General features: G+C 32.3%; 1 protein-coding gene across 1 annotated transcript; it reads right to left on the bottom strand.

The window, feature by feature from the left end:
- Window positions 1-10432: 10432 nt before the first annotated feature.
- Window positions 10433-19335, bottom strand: LOC139517051 (glutamate receptor-like). The gene is made up of 6 exons (XM_071307653.1): window positions 19021-19335; window positions 14887-14916; window positions 13899-14081; window positions 12711-13053; window positions 11494-12227; window positions 10433-11151 (listed from the first exon to the last, which is right to left on the bottom strand). Exons 1-6 carry the CDS (start codon window positions 19075-19077, stop codon window positions 11032-11034), a joined length of 1467 nt encoding a protein of 488 aa, XP_071163754.1. The 5' UTR covers window positions 19078-19335; the 3' UTR covers window positions 10433-11031.
- Between the last annotated feature and the right edge of the window lie 5398 nt (window positions 19336-24733).

Below are 24733 nucleotides of genomic sequence, written 5' to 3'. Positions count from 1 at the left end.
GGTTAAATTATTATAATATAAGAAGATGTGATACGAGTGCCAGTTTACTTTGTATCTTAACATTGATTTACAGCTAACATCACAGTGTTGGTCTGTTTTAATCATTTCCGTCTATATAACATTAAGAATATTAAACGGTCAATCATCTACAAAGAAAGGCGGATATCAAAAAAGTTGAATCATGTTTCATGTTTCTTTCAAATTGTTTACAATTTAATGTGTATATATATATCTTCCAATTGATACGATATTCCCGTGCTTGCATTTCCTATCATGATTTTCTTGATAGAGGGTTGCTGCTCACAAGGAAGCTATTAAACCAAGAGTTCCAAGTGGTGAAGTTGAAATCATCCCTTCGTAAATTTTACGGACGCCATCACGAGTTGGTTGACCGTTATGGAATAACCGTTTTACAAATGATATCGGATATGTTCCTTACGTCGTAACTACAATCCCCTTCCCTTTCATGAATGTGACCTACCCAATAAGACCATTTACCGGATTTGTTATCACATAAGCAACACGACGGGTGCCACATGTGGAGCAGGATCTGCTTACCCTTCCGGAGCACCTGAGATCGCCCCTAGTTTTTGGTGGGGTTCGTGTTGTTTATTCTTTAGTTTTCTATGTTGTGTCATTTGTACTATTGTTTGTTTGTCTTTTTCATTTTTAGCAGTGGCATTGTCAGTTTATTTTTTGATTTATGAGTTTGACTGTCCCTTTGGTATCTTTCGTCCGTCTTTTAATGTTTCATGTTGTTGAAGTCGAAGTGGACGTTAAAACTATCTATAAGGTTAAGATGAAACATATATTATTTTATTCAACTATTATAAGCTTATATTGTATTCCAAAACTTTTCTAACTTTGTGAAAACTTTCAGTGTGCTTCAAGGACACATCATGACATACCTATTATTTATTCCGTATTTATATTAAACGTTGTCTTGATTTAAAGAGGATTCAATAGATATAAGAAGATGTGGTATGAGTGCCAATGCGACAACTCCATTCAAGTCACAATTTGTAAACTAAACCATTAAAGATCAAAGTACGGTCTTCAACACAGAGCCTTTACTAACATCGAACAGCTAGCTACAAAGGGCCACAAAAATGACTACCGGTAGTGTAAAACCATTGAAACAGGAAAACCAACGGTCAAATCTATATAAAAACAAGAAACGAGAAACACTTATGAAACGACAACTACTGAACATCAGATTCCTGACGACGGACAGGTGGAAACAAATTCTAATTGTTCCTTAAAATCAGACAAGATATGGCAATGTGTGTAATTTCCCTGCATGCTTTCAAGCCTGCAAAATACGAATTCGATGCCTATAAACCTTGGGGTGAATGTAGTAACAGTGTTACACAATGTGAAATATTCCATATCTTAAAAGAGTTGTTATTTTATGACGGAATTAAATTTGATATTTCATAAATATGCACGTGAACAAGTTGACAAAAGTTGATAAATTTCACTATATCAGTGCCCAAGAGAATTTCTGGAAAATTAAATAAACAATGATATAACTATAAAGCCACATTTGGTTTTTAATCTAACATTGAGACTAGTTTGATTTATTTCTCATTCTACAAAGACAACTGGGGTATAATCATTTGTGTAATTAGGAATGTCACTTTCAGATAATGAGCAAAACAATTCTACTTTATACTCTTATTTGAAAGTTATTCGTGCATTGGGCATTTGTCGTTTGATCAGCTATTGATCTTTGTCAGCAATTCAAGGAAGACTTTCAGTGAAGAATTAACCGACTTATCCCTGTTATTCGACATTGAAGATTACTCAACTGCAGAGAAACATCTGTATTTTCAGTGGCAAATTTGTCATACATATATGGAATCCTCTGTAAAATGGAAAAAAACCGGGATGAAGAGTTGGAAACCTGGACTGATATTGATATTAGAGGAGGAAACCAGAGTTCCCGGGGAAAACCATCGTCGTCCTGTAGGAAAACTGGCTATCCTAGTCTATTAAGATTGGAATCGAGCGCACTACTTATCTAGTAGGCATGAAAGGCCCTGGTGCAACACAGCGTGCAAATATTAAACAGAGAACAATCGTCGGGGGCCTGATGATTTGTCACGTGACTACAACAATTACCGAAGAAACAAATTAGAAAAAAAAATAGAAAGCAATCAACGACGATCACTGGATTACATGGTCCCTTGCTTTCGACGAAAACAAATAATGTGGCGGTATTCCTTAAAATTAGAAGATGTGTTATGATTGTCGATGAGACAACTCTCCACAAGTGACAAAATGACAGAGAGGTTAACAATTGGAGATCCCCGCACGGCCTTCAAGAAAGAGCAAAATCCATTCCGCATAGAAAGCTATGAAAGGCCTCAATTGACAAATGCATTTAGCAATTCAAACGAGAAAATTATTGCATGAATAATATTATTATTTGCGGTTACATATAGCTATTTCTTGATTTATGTACAAAATAAACAGAAGACAAATATGATATAAAGCAAACAAAAAACAAAAAAACGACAACTTGTCACTGAACTACTGGTTCCTGCGTTGGGACAGGCACATACAGAATGTATTCAAAAGAGTTGAAAAGTAAAAACTGTCAACTGTATTAAAAGGACCATCAAAAGTACTTATAATTTTTCTAAAACATACAAACAATCTTTTACACTCCAAAAATATTTAATTTCACTATGTTCGTGTGTTTTATCATGAAAGATAATTTCTGTGCTAGTGGTTAAGGAACTGAACACTGAAAGATTCGTAGTAGAACACTTACTACAGGATGAGATAACACGATATTTTAAGCGGTCTATTTTAAGTTGTTTGTTGTGTAGTTTATATATATGTAAGAGTTCTTCAAATATTCAGAATAGGCGTTTAGGTTAGATGAAATAATGATACAATTGTTTTACATGTTTCTGAACACTATCCTCTCTCAACCTGAAACAGTGGTTAAACATGACAAAACTAAAATCAGTTATAGGGTAATTTGATTGGTTGACAATGGACTTTTTCAACAACAATAAGACAAATAAAAAACATATAGACACATGGTGGAAATAAAAATCAATATTAAGAGACATTGTCTTCGGAAAGATTTCCTTTTTAATACTAAATAATCTAGAACATCCATAGGTTATATCATCTAATCTTATAGTTTTGCAGATGTGATTTGGTTCCTTGCTGTGAAAACTATGTTGAACTGGATGTGGAAAAAGCCACTTATCAGGATAAGTCTGTCTGTTTGGAAAGGTTAAGGTCAACATGAAGTATGATTGACCTTGAACATTAAAGAAAGTGTACAGTCAACATTGTAAGAAAAACTTCCTTTCAAATATATATGTTTTTATTCATTTGTCGCTCGTTTCTAAAAATTTTTTAGTAAAACATTTAATTTTGGACGTAACGTGTCTTCTGATTGGCTGACGTCGTTTTGTTTATCAGCCCATAGACATAATTTTTTCATGTGACCGTGACGTCATCAACGTTTTTTTCATCATTTCCTCCGGTTTAAAACGGTATTAAAATTAAATTATAAGAAATGATTGTAATATTTTTTCTGCCTATTCGAAATAACATAAAAACTGTGGTGCAAACTTTAAATAACCCGCTACGCGCGTTATTCAGTGTGCACCACATTTTTTATGTCATTTCTTCATAGACAGATATTACAGTCATTCCTTAAATAAACATGATAAAATTTAAAAAGCTTTGATATAATTGCAAAGAAAAAAAGTGCCATTTTCTAATCAACCAAAACTCTTAAACGGCAAAAATTGTAAACAGCCAAACAAAGTGTATCCCCAATTTGCCATCAGTAACACCATATCAAAATCTGAAGCCATTGTTTGAAAATTCGCCCAAACCCTGCTAGGTCATAAAAATTGGTAAAACACCCACATAAAAAGCAAAATTAGTCTCACAGCAGTAAAACAATCCATTTAATTTAAGGAATAACTGTAATCTTTTTTTCTGTCTATGAAAAATAACATAATAAGTGGTGCACACTGAATAACTCGTGAAGCGGGTTATTTTAAAGTGTGCACCACATTTTTTATGTTATTTCAAATAGACAGAAAAAATGTTACACTCATTTCTTAATAATTTAATTTTGGATGTAACACGTCTTCTGATTGGCTGACGTTATTTTGTTATGAGCCCATAGACATAATTCAGTCATGTGACCGTGACGTCATCAACGGTTTTTTCATGGTTTTCTACGGTTTAAAATGGAATTTAGAATTAAATTATAAGAAATGACTGTAATATTTTTTCTGTCTATTCGAAATAACATAAAAAATTTGGTGCACACTGTTAAATAACCCGCTACGCGCGTTATTCAGTGTGCACCAAATTTTTTATGTTATTTCTTCATAGACAGAAAAAATATTAGTCATTCCTTATTAATTGAATTCAAAATTTCATTCTAATATGACGTCCTTATTACGCTTTGTAAACAAAGCCGTGTTCTAATGAGCACAAAATATGTTTGACACATGCGCACGAACTTATTGTTTGTATTTACTTTATTCCCATCGGTATCCTTTAAAATATATACATTTAAGCAGCTAACATAAACTCTTATCATAAATTTTTATGAAACAACATATATTTACCCTGCTCGTAGTTTTTAAACTTATCAAATATGAACTGCAATGCACAGACTCCTTGAGGAGGAAACGGGAACAACCAATCATTTTTACGGTAATTCGCACGCTTCGACCTATAAAATTACTGTATTTGTCCTATTAGAATCGAAATAATTCCTTCATGTCATGCTCTATGCTCATTTTAACATGGGTAGGCATTATATTTCGGACCAGATTTTACACCTCGCTAACGCTCAGTGTAAAATATTGACAAATATAATGCCTACCCATGTTAAAATGAGCATAGAGCATGACATGAAGGAATTATTTCTTAATTTTAAACCGGAGTAAACCATGAAAAAACGTTGATGACGTCACGGTCACATGACAAAATTATGTCTTTGAGCTGATAAACAAAAGAACGTCAGCCAATCAGAAGACGCGTTACATCATGATTAAATTATTCTTAGCTTTACAGCCTACACATCAAATAATTATATACATCGAGTATTTTGTTTAGAATTCATTGCACATCCTCATTGTTCTTTTACAATCCGCTGTTTAAGTACCGGTCTTTGTAAAAACCATGCAGAAGGTGATTCATGACATGTCACAGAAGTATTTTTTTTGCCCTGTATCATAAGAACTTTGGTAGATGGGTAAAATTCTGTCTTTATTTTCCCTGTATTATGTCCGTTGCCATGGTAACCATCAAATCACATTTTGCCTGAATATGTGAAAAAAGACCCTTTTTGAAAATATAAAATAAGGGAATTTAAAGTCCCATAGAAATAAAGTTAATCAATACAAACAATATGTATATTTACAGTATTGACAAACAAAACCCCAAACTATATAAAAACGTTAAAATTGTGAATTTACTTAAAAGTTTGTTTCCATAGCAACCATTTAAAAATGTGAAATTCGAAAACTCCTCAATTTTAAATGTGTTTATCTCCCAAGACCAACAATACAATGACATATCATTGACAAATTTTGAAAGACAACATTCCCTGATTTCTGAGTCATTAAGAAAAGGTAAACGCTTATATTGCTGTTTTATCGATTATATTAAAGCGTTTGATAGTGTTTTTCATGTAAAACTGTGGTTGAGATTAGTTAGATGTGGCGTTACTGGTAAACTTCTTACTGTAATTAAATCTATGTATTCTAAATTGAAAACTAGTATAAAGTGTAATGGAAAAATTTCAGATTTTTGTTGTTGTAATACTGGCTTGATGCAAGGGGAATCTTTATCCCCTTTATTATACTCGTTGTATGTCAATGATATGGAAGTAAAGCTAATCAGTAATGGCTGTCAGTCATATGAATTGAAATCCTTAAATTTATTTTTACTTATGTATGCAGACGACACTGTTTTATTTAGTGAGAACATAGATGATCTGCAAAATATGATAAATGCTGTAAACTCTTCTGCAGAGGAATATGGTTTATATATTAATATGTCTAGAAAACTAAAGTGGTCGTGTTTAGAAATAGAGGTAGTGTAAAAAGTCAAGAAAAATGGTTTTTGAATATCAACCAAATAGATATATGTGACAGTTTTGTATATTTGGGTATTCTTTTTAATTATAATGGCAGTTTTTCACATACACAAAAAATGTTAGCCAATCAAGGAAGAAAAGCTGTTTATGCTTTATGTAGTAAAATTGTAGATGAATATTATAACTGTGAAACGTTACTGTCCTTATTTGATACTTATGTATCTAGTATACTTAATTATAGCTGTGAAGTGTGGGGTAATCATAAAGCTGATGATATAGAGAAAGTACATTTATATTTTTTAACGAATTCTAAACTGGTTATAAAAACTGCTGTTAATAACATGGTTTACTGTGAATTAGGACGTTATCCAATGTATTATGAAAGACAAAGAAGACTGGTTCAATTTTGGTTCAAATTATTAAATACTGATAACTGTATACTTAAAGCATGTTATGAAGATATGTTGGAGAGTTCATTTAAAAAACCCAATGACAAATCGAATTGGGCATGTTCAGTCAAAGATATTTTATGTAGATATGGGTTTCATGATGTATGGCTAAAACAAAGCGTAAATAATGTTGATATATTCATACATGAGTTAAAACAAAGAATGAAAGATACCTTTATTGCTGATGTTAATGCTTTTTTTTTTAAATAATTCATCAAAATATATTCTTTATAGATATATATATGACACAGATATACTGCAATTTTATTTAGATAGACCTGTTAATCAAATATATAAACCTTTTCTATGTAAATATCGTATCTCTGCCCATAGCTTCAATATAGAAACAGGCAGATATTACAATGTAGATAGAGAAAACAGATTATGTTCTATGTGCAATAACAATATGGTAGAGGATGAATACCATGTTATTCTAGAATGTAATAGATATAGTGATGTAAGAAAACTATACATTAAGAAATATTATTGGCAATATCCATCCACTTTTAAACTTATACAGTTGTTATCAGTTCACAATGTGAAAGAACTTAATAATTTAGGTAAATTTTTGTTTAATATTGAAAAAAATCGTAATATGTAGTTGTATTAATTATTTATCATATGAATTTATTTTCATTCTCCGCCATACATGTATTGTGTATAATTATTGTATTTATATTTCACTGATGCATTCAAAAAAATATTGTAATATTGTATATTCTATAATCTGTATTGCTTCTGAATAAAGTATTATTATTATTATATATTCATAAAATAAAAAGAAAGTCGTGCGTTTTTTTTCTTTAAAAATAAATTTTAGTCAAAAATTGTCAATTTTCACCAAAATTCAGATTAACAATCAGATGAATAATAAAAAAAAATTTGAACTTAAAAAGCTAAAATATTCCATTTATATGTGCAATTCTGACACACATTTGTTAATTTTAAACGAGAATATATGATAAATGAAGATATACTTGTACAAAATGAAAAATCATCACTCTGGGTATGGTGCACCCCCCTTTTTTTCAAAATTATAAAATTTGTGGAAATAAATGTGGTATGTCATTGTGTGAACTAAGTATTTAAAGCATAAGCATAACACAACTTCTAAAGTTGAGGGCATCATATGTACCCCTCCTTTCAATCTTATATGCAAGATTTCTCAGAAGTTTTAACCAGGTGCTCCGCAGGGCGCAGCTTTATACGACCGTAGAGGTCGAACCCTGAACAGTTGGGGCAAGTATGGACATACCATTTAAGCTTGATACAGCTCTGAATTTGGATTGTGATTAAATAGTTGACACAACATAGGTTTCTGACACAGAATGAATGTGGTCCAAGAACTTACACTTAAAAAACTTTAAAAGTTTTTAAATTGGACATTTACCTATTATGGTCCAATATCCAAATCTAAATACATGGTTAGATTCAGCATATCATAGAACCCCAAAAATTCAATTTTTGATGAAATCAAATAATGTTCAATTTTAGACCCTTTAGACCTCAATGTGGACCAATTTGATAACCGGGCCCAAATATTAAAAATCTAAATACATGGTTAGATTCAGCATATGAAGAACCCCATTTATTCAATTTTTGTAAAAAATTAAACAAAGTTTAATTTTGGACCCCGATTTGGACCAACTTGAAAACTGGGCCCATAATCAAAAATCTAAGTACATGTTTAGATTCCGCATATCAAAGAACCCCAAGAATTCAATTTTTGTTAAAATTAAACTAAGTTTTATTAATTTTGGACCCTTTGGACCTTAATGTAGACCAATTTGAAATCAGGATAAAAAATTAAGAATCTAAATACACGGTTAGATTTGTCATATCAAAGAACCCCAATAATTAATTTTTTGATGAAATCAAACAAAGTTTAATTTTTTACCCTTTTGGCCCCTAATTCCTAAACTGTTAGGACCAAAACTCCCAAAATCAATCCAAACCTTCCTTTTGTGGCCATAAATAAACCTTGTGTTAAAATTTCATAGATTTCTATTTACTTATACTAAAGTTATTGTGCAAAAACCAAGAAAAATGCTTAATTTGGGACATTTTTTTGGCTCCTAATTCCTAAACTGTTGGGACCAAAAACTCCCAAAATCAATCCTAACCTTCCTTTTGTGGCCATAAACCTTGTGCTAAAATTTCATAGATTTCTATTTACTTATACTAAAGTTGTGCAAAAACCAAGAAAAATGCTTAATTTGGGATTTTTTTTGGCTCCTAATTCCTAAACTGTTGGGACCAAAACTCCAAAAATCAATCCCAACCATTCTTTTGTGGTCATAAACCTTATGTTAAAATTTCATAGATTTCTGTTTACTTATACTAAAGTTATTGTGCGAAAAAACAAGAAAAATGCTTATTTGGGCCCTTTTTGGCCCCTAATTCCTAAACTGTTGGGACAAAAACTCCCAAAATCAATCCCAACCTTCCTTTCATGGTCATAAACCTTGTCTTTAAATTTCATAGATTTCTATTTACTTATACTAAAGTTATAGTGCGAAAAACCAAATGTCTTCGGACGACGACGACGACGCCAACGTCATACCAATATACGACCAACAATTTTTGCGGTCGTATATAAATATTCTTTGAGAACATCCATCCTGACTTTAATGTCTGTTTCTTCATTAATTTTTTATCGAATTCTAAAATATCCTTTGAGAACATCCCCACTGACTTTAATGTTTGTTTTATGAGCTAGAAGCATCAATCAATTAATCCGATAGTAATTCTTAACCATTCTTCATCATATTCATGTCAAAGCATATTGAAGTTTTCTCCGTATTAAATATATTGCATGTTTAACTTTAGGTTGCTGGTTTATACCAAGACCGAATCATGCAACACGATAGGAAATTCAGCATTCAGACAAAATTAAAATCCATAAAACAAATTAAAAGGAGCTTAGATTCAAATGCAGAATTCATTTCTTCAAAAAACAAAAAAGGTGCAATATCAGTCCTTGATAGTACAAATGTAACGAATGTATCTTAGAAACAGACTTTACCATGTAATTTTAACCTAGATCACTGATCCATGAAATGAGGTCAAGGTCAGGTGAACCCTACAGAACAGTCCTGTAGTCCTCAAAAGAAATCTTTTTACCAAATATATTTATCCCATAACGCATTATGAGTTAGTATTTCACTTTTAAATAAAGTAAGAGAGTGGAAACAAAAATTCAGCAATTTCTATGTTTATGAAGGGGCATAACTGAAGAACCATTATAGTGACGCCACCCAATTTCAAACTTCTCTACATTATGTGGTTATGAGCATTGTTTAAATATTTCAAAACATTTGGCTGACTGGTAATTAAAAGTTAGAGAACGAAAATGAAAAAAATATAGCAATTTTTCCATTTGTAAAGGGGCATAACTCTAGAAATGTGTAAGAGACACCACCAATATTCAAACTCGATCTGTGTTTTTGTGGTAATAAGCAATGTGTATAGGTTTCATAACATAATTTGGTTAAGACAAACAAAAGTTAGAGAACAGAAACCAACTATGGGATGTACATAGTAATACGTGCAGACGGACAAGGGTAAAACTTATGCCCTCTCCATTCTGGCGGGTGCATAATAAAAATCACGGTACAATTGGTCAAGTGTTGAAACAATAAGTTTCAAAATTTTGAAGCCAGTACATCCATTGAGCATGCATGAAAAAGTATAAGTCACGGCTCAATAAAGGTCTCCGAATTTTGATATTTTCTTAAAAAATTGTTTTCTCTTTGGGGAAAAAATAGTTTCAAAGACAAATTTAGCAAAAACAAAAAAAACACTAATTATAACTATGTCAATCACAAATATTTCAGGCTTTGTATGGTTTCAGAGGAGTTGCAGCTTAATGAAATCAAATTCTCCCTTCAGTTGTATAGATTATACATGTATTATAAAAGTGTTAGACATTTGGGAATCAGTTAACGAACATTTTTATCTGCTGTTACAATACTTGTCTGGCATATAATCAATTATCCTACAGTAGCTGATATTCATACAAACAATTAAGATTCGTTTATAATAATATTCGACTTATATGCAATTAATATAATTATCTAATCATTTTACATTAAAATTAATTGTTCACATTGATTCATAATATGGCATTTATTCCATATTTATTGATATCCACAAAAATATTAATTTCAATGTAGTTTTTCAAATGCTAAATACATGTATTTTGATAAAAAAAAAATGTAATGAGAAAATCAATTTAAAAACACCAAGCACATATCAATTTTCATTTAAATTTTGTATTGAAATATATATATACTGTTTTTTTTTTACAAAAAAGAATAATCCCATGGAAGAAAAAGAACATAAATAATTGTCACGTCATGCTAGTGATCATATTTGACTTTACAATTTGAAATTGTTAAAGAAAATTTTGGTAGTGGCGAATTTTCTGCCCGTGATCCATTCACAATATTGATAAGCATGTATTATCATTTCTTATATATCAGTTCAGTCTATATTGTTTGTAGCCTCGTTTGTAGCAATTGGCGCCTTTTCTTGTTCGTCTGTGGCCTGCTCAACATCAGCACTCTTGTTTGTTTGGCCTTCTTTACTGATTCTGGATGATTTCTAAAAGAAGAAAGTTAATCACATACTATATTGATGTGAGTAACAAGAAACGTGGTGTTTATATCAAAAGAAACAACAACAAAGCGGCATTAAACAGAAAGGATTCCAGAGAATATGTCATGATCTTAACCGTTCAGCGACTATTCTAAAGTATTGAAAAATTCAAATCGAGACAACCATCAACTTTAGGAAATTGAACATATATAACTAAAGACAATCACTGACAAGATTTCTTACTTGTAACAGAGTGATGTAATTTGTTGATTCAATGCTTGAAACAGCTTAACACTAGTTTTATTAAATTCAAAATCAATTCCCAAATTTCTAAATACTGATACTTACCATTTTACGTCGTCTGTGGATTAAAACTTCGACGATGAGAAAGATGATACAGAACACTATACCAAGGAGAAGAACAACAAAAGCTAGAGATGCATCAGCAATAGTCAATGGACGTGCTGAAAGACGTGCTGTTTCTTGTTTGCTGATATAGTTCTCTAAACTGGAAGCTGGACACTTGTAATTAGATTTGGGGGTGAGCCATTTCTGCTCCAGTAAAATTAAACCACCAGATTTCGATTCTTCTAACAACGCGCCAGTAAGTCTGTTACATATGTCAACTGATTTACAAGCAATACCATATGGTATGTTCACAATTTTCGCTCCAACAAACATAAGGTCACAGGGCTCATTGTTAATGTATTTTGAACCTTCATCTACTGGAACAATGGCTGCAAACGATCCATCTGACTCCCTCACTCTCTTTATTCCATCCTCCGAAGAACTAAATGTCGTAGAATATGTTTCAATATTTTGAATAGCATGTTGTAGTATGGGATCCCTTGTAACTTTCATATGTCTATGCATCACACCGCCTAGTTTAACGCCATATAAAACACTTGACTGTGCCGTCATTTCCTGCCATGTTTTGAAAGGAACGACAGGTTTTACTGTTTCTCTGGCTAAGAAGAATGCTGTGAGATTGGCGATGTAGGCGATGACCATAAAAAATATAAAGCTAAACCACATTGTGACTAAAATTCTACCTGCTGGAGACCGTGGTACTTCTTTGTATCCTGAAATGGTAAAATAAACATATTAATAAGAATACAGATGCGAGTAAACATATTGGATAAAGAAGCCAACGCATAAGAACAAATTTTGTAACTTAAATTCTACATTTACAAGAGGAGAAGACTGTTGATTTAGAATTTGGACCATGTCATTTATTTGTTTTAAGTCTTAACTTTCGTAGGCCAGCTGTTGCCATTTTATCTGTGTGTTTCTTTGGTAATTTTTGTTTCAAAATCTTATAAAATTACTAAAACTACGTTTGCGTTTATACGATGTTTTTCATTTCCCATCTGAAATCAATAATTTTCTCCACAAAAAAATTGAATAAATAATCATGATATACAATTAAAATGACCCCCTACAAGAGATATATGTAGCTGTTTTATTTCAATGGTGTCATGATTCTTTGACTTGTTCAGTGGCCTTCTTGTTCATTTTATTCCTCTTTATTTCATTATTTTTCTTCTTAATTATTATTTACGTACCTTGCCAAGTTAATGTACTGTGAACAAAGAAAAATGCGTTGTGAGCAGAAAAACTATCTTTTGCGTTTGTCGGGTCGTCCTCTGGACGGATCCTACTCCACTCTGAAGGACTAAACTTATTAACGATGAACAGCAGTGCAGAAACAATGAAACATATGACGATAACCATAATCCATAGCTGTAAACTAAAGGGCTCAAATAAAACACTCAAGGTTCGGAATTTGACCACTGGTTTCTTGATTACAATACGATGCCCAACATTAAGGAACGGTCTTGTGAACGGAACTGTCGATTTTCTCTCGTCTGTTATTACTATTGGTGCTGCAGCAATTTGAATATCCGGCTATAATTGAAAATTGAAAATGAAAATATTTATGATTCCTACCTGAAGATTTGTCCAGGAATATATCATAAAGAAGTAATTTAAATTTTCTACCTATTGTTAAAAAAAAAATCAAAATCAGTTAGCTTGCACTGCTGATAAACTTCGTGTTGAGTTTGCGGGCCGTAGGGTTGTCGTGTGTTGCTGTATATCATATTTGTCTTTCGTTTATTTTTGTTTTGGACATAAATCGTGCAGTTAGTCTGCTTGTTTTCTCATTGGAATTATTTACATCTGTCATTTCGGCACATTTTATAGCTTCCTATTAGGTTTAGGTGTGGCTAATTGTTGAAGGCCTACGGTAACCTTCTGTGCTATTTGATCTTGGTGGAGAGCAAGTGGAAATCATACTGCGTCTTCTTATTTTTTAAATGGTTCTTCTGTTAAGTGTTCAACATCATTAGTAAGAACTCAATAGGTTCAAATATAACAGCAATTTGAGGGGGAAAACATTGATTCATAGTCAGAAATGGCTTATAAACTGATCTTTTCGTTTGAGAGTTTAACCTTTAACAACTTAACTTGAGGGAGTTTAACCATGCGATATATTAATTAGGGGAAACTGCAACTTTGAATCATATCAATTTATATTGATTTAATAGGTTTAACATATAACTATAATAAAATAATGGAGTTATAACTACCGTAAATAAAATAGGGGCAGAATAGTAATATATAATTTAATGAAGAACTGATGAGAGCAATGTGTTTTTTACTTTTTTAAACTAATGATCGAATGGAAACTTCATAAAGAGGCAAAAATCTCTTTGAAGAATAGATATACGAGCCACAAGATAATTACTTACATCTTGAAGTACTTCACCTATCATGCCATCCCAGTGGCCTGAGCCGTCCTGTGACCCATACTTGTCATCAGGGTTTAACCCTATTTCATACGAAAATCCATCTTGTTTCGATAGGGCATCTAAAAGATCTACCATAAAACCAGAAAATGTTCCATCACCATTATCTATCAAATAAGGATACTCCTAAAAAGAAAAATAGTATGGGTGTTAGTAGAGGGGGAGGATAGTTACGAGCTAACTATTTCCAATCAAATAAAGAATCAGTTGTTAGCTAAAATGTACCTTATAAAATATTTTTGTTTAATTTCATTTATGTTATCATTGAAGTGTTTATGTAAGTTCAGATATACGATGATAATAAAAATATATGAATATATGATATACTTATATAATATAAACTAATGTTTGTTAACTTTGAACGTTGTATATTTGTAAATATTGTCATGTGGGTCTTCATAACAACCAAGTATTTGGATTTTACACCCGGAATAAAAAGTAAAATACCGTACTCCTAGGAAAACGATTTGATTTGACAAAGTTTATGCATTACAAGTAGCTTCAGTTTCTAAAATTGAGTCTCTGAAGCTCGGCTTCGGGTGTGGAATTTTCTCGCTGTGTACAATTGGTGGCCTTGAGTTTGTTTTTTTTTTGCTCTTTGGTCGGGTTGTTGTCTCTTTGAAACATTCCCCGCTTCCATTCTCAATTTTATCTGGTAATTCATTAACCCATTTTTTGGAAAGCATTTATATTTAGCTACAATAACAATAAGATGAATGTTGGAGTGTTTTTGGATGTAATTCTCACGTAATCAATAGATCTATCAGGTTCATTTTCCAACTGTAACGTAGTCTTGGAATTGTCTTTTGTCAATTAAAACAGATAATATAAACAGATGTGGTGTGCATGCTTTGTCGTAATGAGAATTTGATGTGGTAATGAGTTTAGCAAGTCTGGAACTATATGAAAAGTGTCAATCGAAAATACTTACAACTACTGAAGTTATGGTGTAATTTTGTCCCTGAAATAAAATGAGATGAAATCTATAAGTTTCAAGTTTTTGCAACATGATCAGATCGTGATTTATACTAACATAAGGTTACATTACATAAAGACGTGAAACCCTCTTTCTATATATATATTGAAAGCTATCAATTTACTTTCTCTACAGCAAGATGTAAATCACATAACAGTGCTATCATTTCTAAGTTTTAGTTATTTAATCATTAGTAAGTATTATATGTTAATTTAAAATGGTGGCTTTTGAATATAGAAGGTGCAGTGTTTTTATCGAAAAAAAAGATAATGATTATAATTATGGAGAACCGAAAGGACATTTTAGCGAACATGTTGAAAGTGATCGGGTCCCTCAATTCTGTATTCTTTGGGTTTTTTTTTAACCATTCTTCTGTATTCTATATACTTTTGTCATTTGTTCTTTATTCTATATATTTTATCACCTCATTTTACTCTATCTTTTATTTTTTGTGCCTTTTTTTTGTCTATATTCTTTATGACTCATTATTCTGTAGTATCAATCCATGGATCACTATTCTGTAAACCGGTATCTAGACTCTCTTTTATGGAGAAAATTAAATAGTAAATGCTTGACACGATAACACCATACTGTGTCAATGCATTGAATCCAACCTACATGTATATAGACTAGTTAGCAAGATTCAATAGGGTGTGACCGTCACCGCACACATTTAGCACCGCATCTGCGTATTTAATCTTTAAGAATCTCTAAGAATGTACAAACGCCTGAATTCGAGAATGAAGTTTTTAGACAATGACATATTTTACATACCAGATTCATTCTGCATACATGCATGATATTAAACATGTTATAAAACTTAATGAGCCACACCAAGAACGTAGAGGATAGACACGTAACATCACTAAAATTCCAGAGTGAGTAAATTAATATAATTCGTCTAAAATGTCCAAGTGAGTAAATATACATCCTGAGTATACATCCTCTTTAATTGTTATGATTTATAATTAAACCCGAACAACAAATGCACAACCATAGATTTATGGTACAACTAATGAGGACAGGATAGGACTGAAACAACCACAAACAGACAAAGACAGATATCCCATGAGACAACTATAGAGACGCAAAGGTACATTTTAATGCTATAAATGGTGTTATGTGAGAACATATAAGTCGATACCTATAGATGTCGTTAAATGAAATTGGATACCCTCCATTTATCATGCTCTACAATAACATATGGTCAAATTACTAAAAGAACCCCTCCTAAATTATGGAAAATATCGGGAAAAGCTCTCATAATTGTGTTTTATACATAAATAGTTTCATCTTTTGTCATGTTGGGACCTTTATAGCTGTCTATACAGTAACGCGTTTGCTATAGTGTTGGATACTGCATGTGCGGTGACCTGTAGTTGCGTTTACCCATGTCATTTGGTCTCTGTTATATAATTGTCTCATTGGCAATAATACAACCATAGATGTAATATACCAATGAACCTTATATGTAATACCCATGTACTACCAATGGGTATCTAGGACACAACGATGATTTTATATTTTTTTCCTATTACAACACTGCCAAATAGCAAACACAAGAGGTGCAATAAAACATAAATCAAAAACGCTGCACGCTTCATACATTAAAATGACAGCGATAAGATAGTATGGAATGCACGTTCATACTGCTAATATCTGTTTGATACCATGACTTGCAGCAGGTGTTCAGTAGAAGAGTAAATGTAAATCAACATACTTAGTGTGATAAACTTAGCACCTGTCTGACAGCTTGCTTCGCATTTGTATTACTTATCAAGCGATAATAAAGATAATATTTACGTTAGCTTTTCTACAATAAGACACAAAAAAAATCAATGCTTTTTAACAATTGATAAAAAATACATCTTGCAATAGTCATGTACAGCAAAAATGACAACATACATCGTCTTGAACAGATTGAAAACAAAACAGAGGTTATATTTCTATGACCTGTAGCTGTTAATACCGGTATCTTACATAGTACAAAATAAGAATAAATCTCTATATATAAGTTTGATGCGTCCGCCAAAGATGTATAAATACTTGAAAAACATTACCAAAAGTGACATAAACAGAATTGCAAAAACCATCTAAGGCGAACTTTACCAGATGGTATTGGAATCTATGTTCTTAGTAATTGCAAGGCGTGATCAAGAACTCACTTTATGACAGATTGATAATATTTTACATATCCTAAGTATGAAGTTGGTTTTTTCCCTTTCTTTTCTCCTATATCTGTTTTTTAAAGCTAAAGGTGTAACAACCTTACTTATATTTATTGACATACATGTTCTACTATCTGTAAATTTTAAACAACCTTGCCTATCATAGCCTATTAATTCGTGCTAATTATATATATTTTTAGAGCAGAAACAATTTGAAGCTTAGAGCAAATATATAAAAATAAGAAGATGTAGCGTGATTGCCAATGACACAGCTCTTCACTAGTGCTAGTAAAACATAGCTCAAGAACGGTCTTTTACAAATGAATGGAACACAAATCACAAACAAGATTAAACTATTTCAATGTTAAAATGCAAGATTGGCTGCTGCAGTCTAATTGCTAATTCCCTTGAAACCATATAGCATGTATAGAATAGTTATTAAAAAAGACTAAAGGATTTAGTTCTCAAATTGAACCGACAGTTTAATATGATTAACATCAAACGATTACGTAATTTGTATAACTTTGTTAAAAATATAATTTAAACTTGAAAAAAATGATAAGAGTAAAGCAGAGATTCGCCAGTTTCGATGTGAGCCACGTGCTATAAATCATATATCTTATAGATATGGTGCTGTTTTTCTATCGATAAGCAACCTGTCTCAAAGGAATCAGTGACGTAGAGCAGTTAAACAAGCGATCAAATATGATGGCTGACACAGAAAAGACATACTAATTCTATCGCCCTAGTATGCTCTCATTATTAGCCTGGCTTTAATGCTTTCGTCCAAATCTTATATAAACAGTACAGCTAGTTTAGAACGCAGATAAAATTAGTTTTAAGACAAATTAAGTTTCAAGTTTGTATAAACAAAATCTGTGTTATTTTGCAAGATGGGAAATTCAATAGATTTTGAAGAGAGGTTCGGACATTTTTATGTACCTCGTATATAATTTGTAATGCGATTGTCAAAAACGCACGAATCCAATACAGTAGTTATATATCAGAGTCATATTCCATCTTTTTTTAGTGTGAGGAAAATTATTTATAGAAACATCACTTAATTCAAACTTTTTAAAATCTACAAAGTAAGAATGAGTTAACACTCAAAGAGTTGACACATTGATACTTCAAAGGTTCAACTGTAATTTTTCCTTCTTTAAATTTTCAATTAAATCCAAAATGTGAAGTGCATTAATATCTATCTTGTTTATATGAGTGGTTACTTATTGAACACAAAGAAAGGTCAACTGTGGGTAACGCTTGTTTATATAAGACAGAAGTACTATTAAATTAACCAGACGGTTCTGCCATTCTCATATCTCATTATAAATAAGGAGAGGCGTATTTTATATTTTGAACGATATCTACATTCCAACGAATTATCATAGTATCAACATTGTTGATAAAACTATCTTTGTTGAGGATAAACCTAGAAATGTAGAAAGAGTTACCTTTAAAAAAATGAGTTCATTTTTTTGCTACATTTTTCATTCTGTACATTACATCATCAAAATCAGAAGAAAAACAGATCCTCTTAAATGTCAAACTAAATTTAAATTATCAAATTATCAGCTTCATAAATAACAAGCGTGGATTGTTATGAATAGATATAATTGTAAATTGTTGGAAAATGTATGTAATACAAGTATAACACATCTATTTCAATAATAATCATATTATTACAGATTTTTTTCCCAGAAAATAACCATATTTTAATGAGGAAAAAAAATCCAAAATGTTAAAATATAACTTCCTCACCTCCGTGAAAAAGAAAAGATCATATGACAATCGTTGATATTGTTCCGAATTGGTGCTGTTTATAAAATCAACTATTAATGCCCAATTACAATAATGACACTCTAAGGTGTTTTTAATTTAAAAGAAAGAAAAATAAATTTGTATAAGGTTGCATACATACCGAGCTTGAATTTATCCACAAAAGCACAAATAACAAAATGGAACTTGTACTCTCCATGTTTTCAATCTTTAAATGCTGCAGAGTTCGCGTACTTAATATCAAAAACAATTTCAGAAATTTGATCAAGTTCTTATCAGTTTTAATCTATTTTCCCTGATTCCCGTATGAAATAACACTGCGCTATACTTCGAAAGATAATCTGAAGCGGAAACCAGCTGACTTGTAAACATACGTCTGTTCAATCTCTTTTTCAATGGCTTTCACACTTTTTAACTTTGTTTTCATCTGATCAAACTACTAAAGGTTATGTAATGTGGTTTTGAATGTTTGTGAGATATAATTAAATATAGTTTTGATATCATTTTTCATAATTCACAAGTAAGAGAATTGAATCGATTGTAGCGTTTTGTAGGAATTAACTGGTGTTTATACGTGCTATCAAACTTTCATAACATTTGCTCTGTCAGTTAGACCGACATTAGTTAGTAAAATTTCCCAATTTTCAGTTTGTAGAATACAAACAAATTTTCCAGTTGTCCTTTACCCTGATAAGTGTTGTTGTTTATTTTTACATCAGAACTTTAAAACATAAACAATTTTGTCTCCTTTTCCTGTATTAGGGATAAGTTTTAAAACAATTACAATAGAGTCTGACTGGTTTACAGACTGAAAACAAAAGTTGTAACTAAACGGTCACATGATACTACTCGGACAAAATAGTATCTTTAGACAATGACTGAAAAAAATCTTTGGTAACCTCCTTTAAAAATCGGGTTTTATTTTGATTTGAGCATCACTGATGAGTCTTATGTAGACGAAACGCGCGTTTGGCGTACTAAATTATAATCCTGGTACCTTTGATAACTATTTTAGACGCTGTATCTTGTTGAACTTATTTTCTCAACATTACATCTTCATTTTAATGATAAGTCTATAACCATCCTGTTGCTCACAAAAGAGCTAAGTCCCTTTGCTTTTTAGCCGAAATTTATTTCTGAATTCCAGTTTCGAATTACCTTGAAGTCAAAAAGGTACTCATCTAAAGATATTTTATACAAGTTTCATTCTAATGCATTGGTTTATAATTGCTTAAAACCCCGAATCGCTATGTCATGTTTGAATGCTATAAATTTAACGTGACTTAATTTAAAAATAAACAAATACAACATGCTTTTTCATAACATGCAGCAAGGGAACTGTAGAAATTGAAAATATCGACTACTATATCTTGGCTGCTATATCATGCTACGCTAGTCATGTCAATAATCAAGTTTTTAATTCAAATCACTAATTTAACTTTTGACAAGTCATTTAAATCAAATTATTTTTCCATCCAGCGATATCATCAATGTAGAAAAAGCTAATAAGTATGAGCCAAACGACGGACATCATTTGTTATGTTCAAACTGCTTTAGTTTTCACGATAAATAAACTCATCTATGATAGGTACCAGGATTGAAATTTTATATTTACGATTCCGAGTGAGGTAGAAAAGCCTGAAGTATTTCAAAAAACCATTGCAACTACTGACCCAACGCTTTTTTTTTGTTGGAAAAATTGGCAAAGATTGTATTGGCTTGTCGTGGAACTTTTAAGAGACCCTTGTTTTATTGGTGGGCATATGGATAAGCGTGAAAACTGCTGCGTATCGTGCGGGGAGCTCCATTGAGCTTATATGTTGTCTAAAATCGTCGTCTATTGGACTTCAAAACGGTGTAAATCATTGCTTCATAGTTATTTTCTATTTAAATTGCCTTTATATAGAAATAAGGAGATGGGGTATGATTGCCAATGAAACAACTATCCCCCCAAGTTAAAATGAAATGAATGTTATCTAAGTAATTATAGGCCATCGGCACACGCACGGCCTTCCACAATGAAAAAAACCCATACCCTAGTGTCGGCTATAAAACAAATTCTTGAAAAAACTTCTGAGTTGTCATTAACATAATCCTAAGATTAATGGTAATCTTTCTGGGTGATTTCAAAATATTGACCACTGTTAATAAAACAGTACGGCCAGAAAAAAAATGACCGTTTTGAATATTGAAGGTAAGTTTTGATGCGACATTTTTTGTAGACTAGTTGAGTTTCCAATGACTTTTGAATTGGGGACGAATAAGTAAGAACAATAACGTATGCAGAAAACATCGACAATTTTTATTTCTCTAACTTAATACTGAACAAACATAATTATGTTGTGTTGGTGGTTATCAAAATTGTTTTTCTTATAGACAAGACCACATATTATAGTTGAGTATGAAAATACTCCAATACCAGAAAAGGAAAGGCGAGACCAACTGAAGCTGAAAAAAACCCATCTTACTTACACCAAGTCATCGAAGACTTGAAAAAGTAACAACAAAAAACAAATCTAGTGCCCCACAAGGTCAAACAGTTACTGCTCAACTAGTGGTACCCGTCGTGTTGCTCACGATTAGCTATTATAGGATGATAAGTCGCATTCGGTACTGTCTGAAAGAAAGAAATGAGGGTCCGTAGATTATTATCTTCTTGCATCGGACTCCTCTTTAACTGAACTTTAATATGCGTATTGTTATGCGTTTAATTTTTTACTTTGGCTAGAGGTATAGGGGGAGGGTTGAGATCGCGATTTTGCGCCTGTTCCAAGTCAGGAGCCTCTGGCCTTTGTTAGTCTTGTGTGATTTTAATTTTAGTTTCTTGTGTATAATTCGGAGTTTAGTATGACGTCCATTATCACTGAACTAGTATAGGGTGCAATCAACAGTTTTTTACGTGACGTCATTCTGTAACAGGGCATGTAATAGTGGACCCATCATGCAGAAGTCAGATATTCATAGTTATATAGATATCTATACATCAATGGAAAGATAATTCTATGAACTTTCTGAATAAATAAAAAAAAATCCAACATCTCTTGTTTAAACATGCAAATTGGTACAAGTTATCACCTGGAAATTAGGCATTTTCCCCCTAAAAAACCTTAAAAACAGACCACCTTTGGACACACGGATCAGTATCCTGTGCATATATTTGAGATTTCTTATAATATGCATTTCGAAGAGCTTATCCGGCTGATTTAAGAAAATGTAGTTTCAGCCTACGTTCGCCTGCTCCGAAATGAGCTATCTTAGAGGGGGGATAGGAGGGGTTCTGATCCCGAAATCCCGGACTTAAAAAAACGAAATCCCGAGGTCCCGAATTTAAATAAAGTAAATCCCGACGTCCCGAAATCCGAAACAAATGATTCCCGGATCCCGAAAGGGTCAATCCCGAAATCCCGAGCTTAAAAACGCCCGATCCCGAAGTCCCGATAAAGGTCCTATCCCCACTCATCTTACCTGACAAATCAAAGTGCTTTTTGCAACGGGTGAAAATCAGCTGTTTATGGAGTTGCCTCCCATATAGTAGGAAGTCACAAAAACATTTTTTTTTTTAAATCTTGACAAAAGTGGCATTTTAATTGAACTTCAATATATGTTTTTCACATTGAACATAAAAAACAATCAACTTTTTCATTTAGTGGTATATAAATAGCAGGGAATTCCATCAGTATGTAAATCTCACTGGGGAAATACCCCTAGTTTTTAGTACGAAACTGTTTATAGCACCCATACATATTTTTAAGGGGCCAGCTGAAGGACGCCTCCGGGTGCAGGATTTTCTCGCTACTTTGAAGACCCATCGGTGGCCTTCGGCTTTTGTTTGCTCTATGGTCGGGTTGTTGTCGCTTTGACACATTCCCCATTTCCTTTCTCAATTTTATATCCGTGGTCATCTGTTTAACAGAGATTAAAAAGAAATCATGAACCATTAATAGTTTACTTCAATCCTACCATTACAAACACCTGGATTAATAGTTGACTTCAATCCTACCATTACAAACCCCTGGATTAATAGCTTACTTCAATCCTACCATTACAAATCCCTGGATTAATAGTTTACTTCAATCCTACCATTACAAACCCCTGGATTAATAGTTTAATTCAATCCTATCATTACAAACCCCTGGATTAATAGTTTACTTCAATCCTACCATTACAAACCCCTAGATTAATAGTTTACTTCAATCCTACCATTACAAACCCCTGGATTAATAGTTTACTTCAATCCTACCATTACAAACCCCTGGATTAATAGTTTACTTCAATCCTACCATTACAAACCCCTGGATTAATAGTTTACTTCAATCCTACCATTACAAACCCCTGGATTAATAGTTTACTTCAATCCTGCCATTACAAACCCCTGAATTAATAGTTTACTTCAATCCTACCATTACAAACCCCTGGATTAATAGTTTACTTCAATTCTACCATTACAAACCCCTGGATTTATAGCTTCTTTGTAGGCACCATTCCTATACCACAGATATCATGATGGGTAACATAAGCCGAAGTATATTAAGATTAGAATGTGGCTAAATCAGTGATCGTTGTAAGACCACAATTTATTTCATCAACAAATGCACCGGGGAGGAACTCATTAAAATGCTTGACTTTTTGATCGACAGCATATTTGGTAAGTTTAGTGAAATAATATATCAGCAGACAAGCGGTATTCCAATGGGACCAAGCTGTGCTCCACAACTGGGCGACTTGTTTTTGTACTCATATGATGCAAGATTCATACTGAACCTAATTAAAGACATATATCTCATATATCCAAGTGTATTCATATTAAGGGTATTTACCATTTCTCAGCAGTAACACACCCTTTTCTTCATCGTATGACGTTTACATATCTCACATATAGTGTTACTCTAGTTACTCTATACTGACTTCATTAACAGGGATGTGTTCCTTGCACAAAGACGTTTTGATGAATACCAACTGAAATCGACAATACATATAGAGTGATGGAAGATACCAAAGGGAAATTTAAACTCATAATCAGAAACAAACTGACAATGCCATGTGAAAAAAAAAGACGAAAAGACAAACAGCAGTTCGCAAAACACAACATAGAAAACTAAATACTGAGCACGACACACCCCACCAATTCCCGGAGGTTATCTCTGGTTCTCTGGAATGATAAGCACATCCTGCTTCTATTGTGACACCCATAATTTACTCCTTGATCATTATGAATCACCCAATATCGAAAACGTGAAGATAACCCTAGGCCACAATTCAGGTATTACACAAGAAATTAAAACTGTAGAAAAATCAACCAGTATGTATCTTCTATCTGTGAAAGTAACATCTTAATCTACAAGAGAATCTCAAGCTTCCATCCTAAATATTTGAAATTTTCTCTATTCTTAGTCAGGTGACCTTGACCTTTGATCTCAAAATCAAAAGGCTTCTTCAACTCAATATCCTACATTTGTATAAGTTTCATTCCAATCAAACAAGGGACAAGTAAGAAATTATTTAGAAACTATTTGTGGAAACAGTAACCTTGACCTTTGGTTGATTTCCTCCAAATCAATAGCCTAGGCTTCTGTCCATTCCTTATATAGATTAACAGTATACATTTTATTCAAATGCATACTGTTAATAGATATAAGGAATGGACAGAAGCCTACAATTTGGAAACCATGTTACTAAAAAATATTGTATTCTAGTAGCAGTGACATTGACCTTTGATCTATCAGCATAAAAAATGACAGTATTATTCCCCCTGCCTATACCTTCTATCTTTCTAGATAATTTGATTTTAATATAAACATTTTTTTTCTTTCACATTCATCTTGTGAAGTCTTTACTAGAATCTAAATTTATAGATC

This window comes from Mytilus edulis, chromosome 1 (assembly GCF_963676685.1).
Source record: "Mytilus edulis chromosome 1, xbMytEdul2.2, whole genome shotgun sequence".
Classification (NCBI taxonomy): domain Eukaryota; kingdom Metazoa; phylum Mollusca; class Bivalvia; order Mytilida; family Mytilidae; genus Mytilus; species Mytilus edulis.
Note: the sequence above shows the minus strand (reverse complement) of the source record. Positions and strands in the feature narration are given on the sequence as shown.

Bases quoted from the DNA above. Each gene is read 5' to 3' on its own strand.
- LOC139517051 (XM_071307653.1), bottom strand. From the start codon at position 19,077: ATGGAGAGTACAAGTTCCATTTTGTTATTTGTGCTTTTGTGGATAAAT. The intron at 14,917-19,020 runs GTATGTATGCAA...ATTTTATTTCAG, and splicing joins TGTGGATAAATTCAAGCTCG to GGACAAAATTACACCATAAC. The intron at 13,054-13,898 runs GTAAGTAATTAT...TTTCAATTATAG, and splicing joins TAGGTGAAGTACTTCAAGAT to CCGGATATTCAAATTGCTGC.